This window comes from Xiphophorus hellerii, chromosome 21 (genome assembly GCF_003331165.1).
Source record: "Xiphophorus hellerii strain 12219 chromosome 21, Xiphophorus_hellerii-4.1, whole genome shotgun sequence".
NCBI lineage: Eukaryota > Metazoa > Chordata > Actinopteri > Cyprinodontiformes > Poeciliidae > Xiphophorus > Xiphophorus hellerii.
Window position 1 is genome coordinate 20,429,052 of NC_045692.1, and position 11,895 is coordinate 20,440,946.

At 36.6% G+C, this 11,895-nt stretch overlaps 2 protein-coding genes across 3 annotated transcripts; one reads left to right on the top strand and one right to left on the bottom strand.

Annotated features, from left to right (window-relative positions):
- Nucleotides 1-708: 708 nt before the first annotated feature.
- On the top strand, nt 709-2,747 carry ccl20b (chemokine (C-C motif) ligand 20b). Its single transcript, XM_032550725.1, has 4 exons — nt 709-920; nt 1,014-1,116; nt 2,222-2,296; nt 2,377-2,747. The coding sequence occupies exons 1-4, from the start codon at nt 839-841 to the stop codon at nt 2,441-2,443; spliced, it is 327 nt and encodes a 108-aa protein (XP_032406616.1). The 5' UTR covers nt 709-838; the 3' UTR covers nt 2,444-2,747.
- An 891-nt stretch (nt 2,748-3,638) lies between these two features.
- Nucleotides 3,639-10,610, bottom strand: LOC116712379 (toll-like receptor 13). Of its 2 annotated transcripts, XM_032552253.1 has the most exons (4): nt 10,171-10,610; nt 7,497-10,074; nt 5,511-5,628; nt 3,639-4,355 (listed from the first exon to the last, which is right to left on the bottom strand). In XM_032552253.1, exons 2-4 carry the CDS (start codon nt 10,012-10,014, stop codon nt 4,115-4,117), a joined length of 2,877 nt encoding a protein of 958 aa, XP_032408144.1. In that variant the 5' UTR covers nt 10,015-10,074; nt 10,171-10,610; the 3' UTR covers nt 3,639-4,114. The 2 variants fall into 2 exon arrangements, with proteins under 2 accessions (XP_032408144.1, XP_032408143.1); XM_032552252.1 differs by having other exon boundaries at nt 7,497-10,610.
- Nucleotides 10,611-11,895: the final 1,285 nt, after the last annotated feature.

Consider the following 11,895-nt stretch of genomic DNA (forward strand, 5'->3'; position numbering starts at 1 on the left):
TTTAAACCTAGTTCTACCAGATCAAGATTAGCAAATATATAGTGTAGAAATGCAGCCTTAGATGTGCAATTCATTGTGTTTTTGCATGTTTTTCCTGTTGTGTTTGTTCTTGGAGATAAAAAAAAACAAACCCATCTGGTTATGGTTGAGCAAACAATACAACTTTACATTAGGAGGGTGTTTTATTTAGCTTTTGCCTTTAAACCATTTTTTTTTTCTCTGGATTTGCTTTACAAAAACAACCAAAGGAGTCAATCAGAAGATAATAGTTTAATACTATATTGTTAAAATATGTAGCAAGACATTTTCCCATGTAATAAGTGAAATAATCCACAAGTGGAACCAGAACCTTTTCATCAATATTAAGGAATTATTGGCCTAAAACAAGCTCCTCTGTCTTTCTAAAATGTTACCTGTAAGTTAGTTTTATCTTATTTCAAGTGTGTTACGATATTGGCACAAGAAACTAGACCAAAAATAGTTAATATTTTGCGTTTTTGCATTAGCTTTGATTCAAACTTCACTATCCTGAACTCCAAAGCTGCAGAGCAGAACTCGCCCATGCAGTGGATTATTAGTTTTAGTTGCTTATTCAGCTGATTTCAGTCAGATGAAATTTCAAGGCTTTCCGTCAATCATTTCCTGGTTTAATACTGAAGAACAGCGCATGGTCTCACTCCACCCAGCCCACCTGGGAAGTCCCACTGCTGGCTTCACGGCCTATTTAAAGGAGGGATCACAGCACCTGATGTGTAGCAATCGCTGAATTCCTTCAGACCTGTTGCGCCTCTGCAGCTTCGTTTACACACGACAGACCAAGACCAGCAGTGGCGTGAGAATGGAGAGCAGCAAGGCGTGTCTCTTTGCAGCGCTGTGCGTCTTCCTCATTGTTTCCAGCTTCGTCTGCAGCTCAGATTCAGGTGAGTGAGTCGGATCCGTGGAGGCGCCAGAGTGTTTGAGGTGAATATTTACAGAAAATGTGATTCGTTAACCGTTGTTTTTTCTGTTCGCAGCGAGCTGCTGCACGAGATACACCAAAAAGAAGCTGTCCTGCCTTCAGGTGAAGAACTACAGCATTCAGACCATCCACGGCTCCTGTGACATCTATGCCATCATGTGAGTTTGGACGATACTATTTAAAAAATAAAATAAAATAAATTGTTATGTGAGTTTCTGGAGCTGCTCAAGGAAAAACGAAGAGTCTTTTTTTAATTATATGCACAATTAAGTGAGTATTACAATTAATAGATGCATTACGTCGTGATTGTCGTAATAATTTTCTGCAGAGTGCATATTTGCATATAGCAAAGTGCTAAACTTTGCTATATGCATCTTAATAACAGCGATCTAAATTTTATTTTGATATATTTCTAATAAAATATTCAGTCAAGACTTTTAAAAATTTTACTGCTTTTCTTAAAATGAAGCAAATTTACACATATGTTTCAATAAAAAAAATAAAATAAATACTCGTTTAATCTTAGTTTATCATGGAACAGGAAAAAAATCCCAGATGATTTTGGGATGATGAAAAGTTTGGACATCCCTGTATTAAACCTGCCATCATCAGTTGGTATCACCAGTTCAAACCCAGTTTATTTATAATAATATGTATAAATTTGCATTAATTAGTAATTTGCTTTAGTGGATGGGGACCAAAACGGTTTCCAGCCCAGGGCCCACATCCATGTAAATCCGGCCCTGGTTAGATAGTAAAAATGGCTTCTTCAGATGTTAATTCCCAATAAAAATAAAATCAATGATGAGAAAAATCTTGTTAATCATCTACCTAGGTAGTAACTAGTTACATTTACTCAGACTTACTTGAGTATTTTTCTTAAATTTACTTTTAGGATTATTTTTGCTACTTTTACTTGAATAAAATTTCTGGATTTTTTACCTTCTGAGTTTTATTCATAAGTTCATATAACTTATGAACTTATTATTTTTTATTAGGTAAAAAAAATGTTTTGCCTAATTTTGTTATTTTTTGTTACTTATATGAATTACTGTCATTTTGGTGTTTAAAATACCAACATTTTATATTTTGATGATGTAATTTTTAAATCTTAAATGATTGATAATTTGATCAGTTACTCAGAACTTTACTCTTAGTTGAGTTAAAGTATGTTGAGGTAGAGCTACTCCTCGTTTTTGGGAACTCTGCCCCGCTCTGCATTTCAGGAACGACAGCTCATGCATGTTTGCTCTCGTCTTGCAGTTTCCACGTCAACGGGAGGTTCGTGTGCGCCGACCCGGCGAAGCCGTGGACCGGGAGGGCCGTGAAGTGCGTGGAGTGAGTATTTTAAACGTCCCTCTTCACGTCTCTCGGCTCTCGCGGCCTCTTACTGATCAAATCTGTGTTGCTGTTTGCAGTGAGAGACGGAAGAAGAGCGTAAATGAAGTCATGAAGAAACTGAGAAATGACAACAAAACTCAATAACTTGGAGACAAAATGGCTGGAAAATAAGAGAAAATATGTTTAAGGTTCTCTAAAAGTCTTGTAACAGGGATTTAATGCTTTTCTGTCACCTTTTTTTTGTGCATATATCTTTTCTGTTTTATAAACAGGAACGTGTAGTATTAATAATACCTTTACATTTACAATGGTTGACGTAAATGTGCAGCAGAGAGGCAACTTTTTATTTGCTGTTTATTTAAAATGCATGTAATTTGTGAGATTTTAACATAAAAAATGTTAAATGGTGTTAAAATGTGTCTAATAAAGCTGGAAAAACGTCACTCTGTATATTTGATTTTATTTGAGAGTTCAAACATTTAATTATGAACATCGTTTTAGGTTTCTACACCTTAAATATTTCTTAAATATCTCAAATTCATACAAGATATAATATCTATAATTATCTATTTTTCCGTATAGAAAAATAGGAAGCAGAAATTGTTTTCACCAACATAGGAGGTTTCTTCTTTCCACCAACAATTAAAGAACATACATATGAACATGTAAAAGCAAACATATCTAAAATATTTAACTTAGATGTAGATAACTACTTAAAGATAAATTAAATTAAAAAATTTGATTTAAAAAAAGTTTAATTACTCCTAAACCAAAGAAACCAAACTCACATTTCAATTTAAAATGTTGCATTTTACAATACAATTTAAATAACTGCTTTTTATTGTTTTTAAATACTGAAACTCTTTATAGGAAAGTAAAAAAATATATTTTGTTAGTTTTAACTAACTGTGTGAAGTCACTAGTCATAAACTACGATTGGGAAAAAGTCAATATTTTTATACTCACAAACTAGATCCTCACATTTTCATGTAATTTACTCATCTGGCTGAAAAATGTGATCTATAAATAAAAAGTTTTTTTCCTTCTTTAGAAAGTGCAGATAGTTTAAAATCGCTCATCTATGTTCACTTTCTGTGAGGAAGTGAAAGTTATTTAAAGAGCTTAAGAGTTGGGACTTTTTCATCTAAATCAAAATGTGTTCAGGTTTATAGTTTTGCTTTCAGTCTGTGAATAATCTATATTTATAAAAAGCTGCTGCAATTTTGTGCATTGCTGATTTATTTTACTTGAATTTAATAGAAATGTTTAGTTTTTCCCAGATAATTTGTAAACAAATAATCTTACAATGCTTTAGTAAAAAGCATGCGGTGAATTGCTTTCACAAATAAATTTAAGTTTATTTTCTCATTTTTGTTTTTATTAAAGATTACCAAAAGGCAAAAATAATTAGAAAATAATGCATACATATAATATCTAAAAGGAAAACACAGTTAGAGAAAAAAAGAGAAACAGGATCTGACCAAACACAACTAGAAGTCTGTCAGGTATAGAAACGCAGGTGAGATTTACTGGAAAAATAACTTTTACTGCAATAAAATCATAAAAATAAAAACACAGAACCTTAAAATCAACAGTACAGAAACCAATATTTATCAAATCATGCTAAAGAAAAAGACAGTAAGGTTTGCAGAGCTGTTCTACAATGTCTGAACTTTTAAAAACATGTTTTTCAACTCATACTACAATATCTTTCAGTTGACAGAGATATAAATTAAATCCTCTGTTGTTCACACGTTGCAGAAAATAATCCCAGATCGTTCAGAAGGAAGTCATTATTTGCTCCCTTCCTTCTCATCAGTACGTTTCTGTCACAGTGAGCTGTAATTTCTCCTCATTTGCATCGTTTCCGGTCTGCAGAGCCTTCCTCAGGTTTTCCCAGAATACCTCTGGGTGGCCGGCGGCGCGCGGCCAGCTCAGGTAAGTCTGCTTCTTCAGCAGCTTCCTCATTCGGTGGAAAGGAGACAGCAGGTAGGTGGGAATGTCCTCCAAAAACACCAGGATCAGCACATCCTTCTGCTCGTCAAAGAGACGGAAACTGTGGAGGCCAGGAGAAAAGAAAACGGCTTTAGGAAAACAGTGTTGAGTTTAGGGTTGTTAAAATAATCAACATTTTGATATAATTAATACTGGGGCTGTAACAAGTACTCAAATGATTGGATTTAGCACACTGTGTTCTGGCCGCGTGATTATTTCAACGCTTTTATTTACACCTATGAATTGTTGACAAATGCTAAGTTCTAGCAGCATAATGTCCAATTTTCAAGTTCAGTGCAGAGGGATTTCATTGATGATAATGTCCAGTTTTTTTGCATTTTTCCGGGGACTAATAAGCATTTTTAAAATGTCTGGTCCGATGCCTGGAGTACGGCAGTCTTTCTCTTCCTGGAGCTGCTGCATGGTGGCGGCGCAGAGCGCGGCGGGTGCATTTATACAGGTGGAGCAGAGCTTCATGCAGATACAGATGGAGCTGCTGTAGCTGTATGGATGAACTGGAAAATAAATTTCCTACCATTTCAGTCGCAACAAATGGGTGGTACCGTACCGTGGTGGTACATGTATTTTTCTGTGTGCGACAAACCAAATTCAGTCATTCACATGGACATAAAAGCTCTAAATCGATGGGCACAGTGAAAGTTCGTCTGTTAAATTGACTGAATACATGAACTGTAGTATAGACATATTTTTATAACTGTGTTTATGGGCCTGCTGCTTTATTACTACATTGAATATATTTTCAGATTTTTGCCTAATTTTGTTCCGGTTAACTTAAAAAGTCAACTATTTTTGTTACTGGTGAATTTTTTCAGCTACAGAAAAGTAATTGTTTGGGATTCACAAATATGAAAAATTGGGCCGATGTTGATGCTGCTGTTATGGCAGTACTTACCAATATTTTATTTTATAAAATTTTTTATTCAATTACTCGAATAATCTTCAGAATAATCGATAGATTACTCAGCTACTAAAATAATCATTTACAGCAGCCCTAATTGATACTAAATGAAAACTAAAGTCATTATCTTTGGACCTATCGAGGAACGATCCAAGTCATGGGGTAGTGCTGGACTCAGACCCGAACCTTTATTGTCACATAAAGACAGTTCAAAATCAGCCTTCTGTCATCTGAAGAACATTTCCAGCATATAAAGGTGGTAAAAACTATTAGACAGCTCTGTTTTCTTTTGCTTACCTGGCCGTCTGGACCTCCCTGGAGCACCACTCGCTCCTGAGATATCTGCGGCTGATCACACAGATCGTCTTCCTGCTGCTATAGATGGCATCTGTGATGTTGTCTATGATGGGCTTCCCTGCAGAGGAGAACAACAAACCGCAGAGGTTCAGCTAATATACAACAGCGACACCCTCTGGAGAACTAGTGACATTACAACGCTCACTGGTTAAAACTATTTCTGGGAATTTATACCAAACCGTGAATAATAGGTTGCTTGAACTGTTGTCAGTGATGTTGTGACACTTGTTGGAGTCTGACATGAGCGAGCTGAGGCTCGTAGAGCTGCACCACTGGAAGGTGGAGCTGTGGTAAAAAGAAATGACGAACTGGACCGACAGCTTGAAGCTTTAGGTGCAGAAACAGCAGCTCTGGGATCATGTTGAGAAAATAAAACCAAACCAAATCCAAAGATGCCTAAAATATTTCAGCTTCGAATAAATGAGAAGCACCGATGGAGACATCATGCATGCGAGTCTGAAAACAGGATTTGAAAATTTCAAATTTTCTAATTTGCCGTTTCCTGTTTTGTTTTTGGTCAACCTGGACTTTCTCTTCTGAGTTTGCTTTACTTCCTGTTTTCGTCCCTCTAATGTTGGCTTATCTTGAGCTTTGTGATTGTACCGTTGTGTATTTTAGGGTCTCTGTACTCTGCACTCTGATCTTCTCACTTGTCTCTTGTTATTTCTCTCTCTGCTGTTGTGTCTTGTCATTTCTTCATGCTCTTGCTTTCCAGTCTCTGTTTTTCAACTTGCTTCATGATCTTGTTGTATTCTAGATCTTTGACTTTGTTTTTGTAAGTTTCTGTTTGAGTTATTTAATTTTTCACACATATCAAACCTCCCGCCTCCCCTGATTTGCCATTGGTACAAAAGATTGTGTACAGTGGGAAACATTTAAAACAGTAACCTATGATCTTAGGAATGGACATCCCAGTGAAATTAGACATTCAACCACAGAATGTGGGAAATTTGTGGTCTTTATGTCAAAGTATTCCTCAGACAGAGGTGTTGCTAGCTGTCCAACAGCCAAAGTTTGGACTAAACTGAAGATAATGGCTACAAGTTACTAAAATAATCACATCAACCATGTTAAAAAGCAAATATGTGATTTTGATGTTCCCAAACCAGACACTTTCTCACCAGGAATACTCCTGTAAGTTCTGGACATGAGCTCATCTTTGTCCCAAAAATGCAAATCCAGCTCTTCAAAGCCTCCCCAGCAACCTGTACTTTTGCAAGACCCTCCACAGTACTTACTATGGGGGATACATTCATTCACAAGCTTTCTCCAGATCCAGAAAATTCAGGTGGACTCCACCTAACTCCCATGACACTTCAGCAACTCTTCAAGTCTAAAGACCTTTTCTACCATTGGAAGGAAAATTCCAGTGCTCCTGCCTGAATCTGAGAGTCTACAGATGGTTTAACTTTTCTATAACATAATGGTACATGAGGAAAAAAATACCGTTTGTGTGTCAAGTTAAGTGAAGATCCAGTTTGAAGATATTTGGTACACATAGAGACCAACGGTGGGTATGTAAATGGCAACCATGTTAACAAGAAGATCAAATGGTGTGTGAATTTTACCGCATGCAACGGACACCTCATGGACACTCCAGGCCACCATACCAGCAGAAGGTCTCAGTTTTGGTTTTGAATCAGGTTTTGTGTTCAAGTAGCCCAATTACTCAACATGTGGATCATAAGTATTGTCAAATATGAACCCAGTGAGTACACAAGTAAATCCTCAAATGTAAAATGCTTAGCATGACAACAATATTTAGTACAATTACACGAGGTGTGCCTTATGTTCAAAAACTGATAGATTCTAGCATCCAACCTCTTTAACATCTACTCTTCCTTTGTCCTGAGCAACTGAACCAGACAAACATTGAGTTTCATGCAAATGTAAAGACTTTTCAGTATGATGTAGGAAAGGTCTTACCTGGTTCAAAGTCTCGATGGTGCAGACACAGCCTCCAGCCCTGCTCTCCTTCCAGTTTGGGTAACAGTTCACCAATCACCCAAGGCTCATCACTGGAGTTGTAGGAGATAAAGGCGTCGTACTGATGAGGAGCTTGCTTATTTTTGTACTTTGAGTCAAAGAGCCAAGCCCAGAAAAGGTAGTAGGCAATGTAAAGTTGGGACCTCATGAAATGGTAGCTGAAGGACATAACCATGACAAAGAGAACCATGCATGTTGTGGACACAAAACAGATGAAACCCTTATCCTGTAAGCAGGATGTGAAGTCGAAACCCAAGAGCTTTTTGCCTTTGAAGTCATCTGGATAGTTGCAAGAGTAGTTATACGCATCATTAACCTGTGTTTGTGTATTTGCTATCGTCCAGTTAAGGAACCAGGCATTGTCACAGTCACAGGAGAAACTGATATATGTAAAGTCAACACACAGGAGCGATGGAAGCGACTTGATTACGTCTTCAGTGATGACTGAGTATTGGTTGTGTCTTCCCTCCAGGAACTCCAGCTTGGTCAGACTGGCATCTATGAAGAAATCTAACGACTGAAGACCTGTTCGGTGTATGTAGAGGTTTTTAAGGTTTTGAATTGGGGCAAACAGTTCTGAAGACAGAGTCCTCAAATCATTTGACCCAAGATCAAGAGTTTCTAGCTTTGGGGTGTATTTAAATGTGTCTTTATCAATGTAGATAATATGAATTCTTTTGGCATAGAAACTCAGCAAGTTGTTTAAACCTTGCAGGAAATTTGCAGGCAGACAGGACTTTCCAGAAGAGTGCTGACCAATAATAGACAACTCCTCCAAACGGGACAGATTAGAAAATGGTGGATATGTCAGAGGGTGACTGTCATAATATTTAATGTGATTAGAAGATAGATCCAATCTTCTTAGATTAATCAGAGCATTGAAAACACCTGACTTTAAGGCCTCTCTTTTGATACTGTTTGTCTGCAAGCAGACATCAGTGAGATTTGTCAGTCCAACAAAACTGTCTTTATGAAAGTCCTTTATTTGATTTTGATGTAACGATAAGTTAAGGAGAGACCGCAAGCTCCTAAATTCCTTTGGTAAAATTTTAGTAAGTTTATTTCCATTCAAATACAGACGTTTAAGGTTTGGAAGATTATTTTCAAAAGATCCATTTAAATGTGCTATCTGGTTGGATTGTAATCTGAGAACTTGCAGTCGTAGCAAATCCTTGAAGGCACATTTGTTCAGAGCTGGGATTGAGTTATTCTTCATGCTTAGTTCCTTCAGCATCGTCTTATTGGAGAAATCTTGACATGTGATTGAGCGGATCGCGTTGCTGTCTAGATCAAGCTCAGAAAGATTTTGTAGATTCCTCGTTGCGTTTGGAACAGATGAAAGTTTATTTCTACTCAGACCCAAAATCCTTAAACCTTTTAGCGCTGAGAAGGCATTTTCTTGGATAATTTCTATAGAATTATCTGCTAAATCTAACTCAGTCAGATGGACACATGATTTGAACAAATCTGAATGGATCATCTTGAGCTTATTGCGTCGAAAATGCAATTTAGACATTGTTGGGATGGAGCAGGAAATGTTGATGAGTTGACTTTGGTTTCGTTTCATGCTGTTCATCCGCAGAAAGATGAGCGATGAGTTTACAGCTTTAAATAATTCTTTCATATCATCAAGAGACATAATCAGCCCAGTGATGTCAAGACTGGACACTGTGCTCAAGAAAGTGTGGTTTTTCAGATTCCACCTCATTGGTTTGTTTCCGTTAGGATTGCCGATCTTCAGACAGGTGAGATTTTGGAAGATGTCAGCAGTGATCCTAAAGTCTTCCAAAGGATTAAAAGTCAAATCAAGTCTGCAAAGATTGAGTGAGTTGTTGGTAAGTTCCCATGAATGAAAGGCTTTTAAACTATTTCCTTTAAGCACCAACTCTTGTAGCTGTGGCATATGCTGCAGTATGAGTTGAACATCTGTGGTCTGTTTCAGTTTGTTGTGTGAAATATCCAAAACTTTTAATTTCCTCAAAGACTGGAAAGATGTGGATGACACAATTTTTATCTGGTTATGATTAATTCGTAACTCAGTGAGGTTGCTCAACCCATCAAAAGCTCTTTCCTCTAGTTTAATAACTTTATTGTTGTTAAGATTTAACTTTTGGAGGGAAGTCAGAGAGGCAAAAGCAGCGCTTTCGATATGTAAAATCTTATTGCGATTCAGTTCCAAGTACACTAGAAGAGGTAAGGGTGTGAAATCTGAAGATCGTATCTTTGTCAACCTGTTTACAGAAAGGTCAAAGCCGGTAACGGTCGGAGGAATATCCTGAGGAATAGCAGTCAGTCGCCTCTGCACACATACAGCTATAGTCTTGCTCAGGCTGCAGCTCTTCAGTGAAAATCCACTGGCAGGAACAGCAGAACAGATCAGAAACATCAAGAGGAAAATCACGTTGCCTTTGGAACATCTTGAATGTCTTTTTGCTCTAGCTACGTCCTCTGGTCCCATTTTGTAATCTTCATCAAATTCTGTTTTGTAAACGGCCTCTGGATGAGTTTATCTGCATCCCTGAAAAGTCAGTAACCAGACGAGTGTATAAAATACAAATGTTTGCAACATATTTAGAAGCTTTTTGCATTAAAATATAAATTTTCAGACACTTACTTTTGCTTTTAAGAAACGCTCACATATCGGCGATCTTCACAAAACGATGTGCTGAAAAAGTCTGTAGTTGAGTTAGTGTGAGACAATCTAGCTAAGTTTAGAAACAGATCATCTTTCTGCGAATCACGGAGGAAATGGAAATTGCCCTCAACAGTAGAAGAAGAGTTATTTTGGTTGTTGCTCATTTAAGGTCTGCTGCCCTGTCAATGTTAGTGTTTTTGTGAAACATGTATTTTAGAAACTGTTGCATGTCTGTTTCCTGTTCCTTTTATATTAGACAAAGATGGACAGAGTAACAAAATAATGCCCTCAAGTAAAAATACTTAAATTTATCTTACTCAAGTAAAAGTAATGACTGTAGTAAGAGTGAAAAAAGTTTCTGTAACTAGGCAGAAAACTCAAGTATTGAGTAATTGATGAAAACATCTGATTTAATGATGTCATTAGACAGATAGGTGTACACATACTGTATGTATATATTAGAACAGGGTAATGTACTTCCTAACTTTCACAATGTTTAGTGCGCTAAATTAATTTTTCTTTTGTGTTTTGTAAACTTTAAATTGAATTAATTTCAACATCTTTGTTGAAGTTTATCAGCTGTTAAGAAGTCTTCCAAGTAGTTGGACATTTATATTCATGCTTTTATTTTGAAGTGTATGAAAGCCGTTTATGCAGCAGTTTCATTTCCTCATATTCTATTTTTACCCCAGTAACATGAGTTCAAACTGTAAACATACAGAGAACAAGATACAAATATGAATAAAATATCTAAGGGCATTAGAGAAAAAGTAATTAATGTCAAAATTAAATTGGTGCTCAAGGGTTGTGATCTTTCAACAGCAGATATAATCTAAATTACTAGCATTTAAACCTGATTTTGTGAAGATAATAAAATATGGAAATTAGTTTTTAGTTGCAGATGTTTGGTAATTTATGGTAAACAGTAAAACAGTTCTATATCAGTAGGGTCACTTTTTCCATTTCAAACAGAACAGCATTTATTGCTACAGTATTATTATTATTTTTACAACAACTTAACAATCGACTGTACTTTGTATCTCTCTGCTGGAGAGACGAACAGAGAAATTTAATTTATGTTGCACCAGTAGGAACGAGGTTTTTCCGTTTTGTGACTGTTGAGTTTTTAATAAGTGCGTTGAGGTGCTGATGGGAGCGGTAAAAATAAAAATAGAGAAGTTATTTGATGTTCTGCAGCTTGAGGTATAATAAACAAGGCTATGTTGTGGCGAGCGCGACAGCTTCTTCGTGAACCAAACCAACAGCCCACTAACCTACCAGCCCACCAGAAAAGCTCCCACTAGTCCCATATAACTGTCTGCCTTTATTAAGAGAACATTTTAAAAAACAAACTAAAACCCAATTTGTTCCTCCAGGCTTTTATATACTGACTTTGTTTTGTTTGTTTTGTGCAACTTATGTGTGACTTTCTGTAAAAGCTGCTTTATGACTAACCTTTATTCACTTCCTCTTGTGTCTTATCTAAAACCTGGCACATCTTCTGTGGCTGTGTGGTTTCTGATATGTAAAATACATCCTGCACTTTGCAGAACTTACTGGCCTCCCACTTCATCGCACTTCTGCAGGGTTATAAAGAGAAGAACTTGCTGTTTTAAAAACATGTTTGGCTTGAAGAATGAAAAATGTGGGGTGGTTAATTGTCTTTTCAAAAATATACATTGAATTAAAAAAAAGTCTCTAGAA

What these genes read in the sequence shown, in the direction of transcription:
- LOC116712379 (XM_032552253.1), bottom strand. Translation starts at nt 10,014, where the DNA reads ATGGGACCAGAGGACGTAGCTAGAGCAAAAAGACATTCAAGATGTTCC. An exon ending in CCATCGAGACTTTGAACCAG is followed by an intron (nt 5,629 to 7,496) that starts GTAAGACCTTTC and finishes TCTCCTCTGCAG; the next exon opens with GGAAGCCCATCATAGACAAC. An exon ending in AGGGAGGTCCAGACGGCCAG is followed by an intron (nt 4,356 to 5,510) that starts GTAAGCAAAAGA and finishes TGGCCTCCACAG; the next exon opens with TTTCCGTCTCTTTGACGAGC.
- ccl20b (XM_032550725.1), top strand. Translation starts at nt 839, where the DNA reads ATGGAGAGCAGCAAGGCGTGTCTCTTTGCAGCGCTGTGCGTCTTCCTC. An exon ending in TGTGACATCTATGCCATCAT is followed by an intron (nt 1,117 to 2,221) that starts GTGAGTTTGGAC and finishes CTCGTCTTGCAG; the next exon opens with TTTCCACGTCAACGGGAGGT. An exon ending in AGGGCCGTGAAGTGCGTGGA is followed by an intron (nt 2,297 to 2,376) that starts GTGAGTATTTTA and finishes TGCTGTTTGCAG; the next exon opens with TGAGAGACGGAAGAAGAGCG.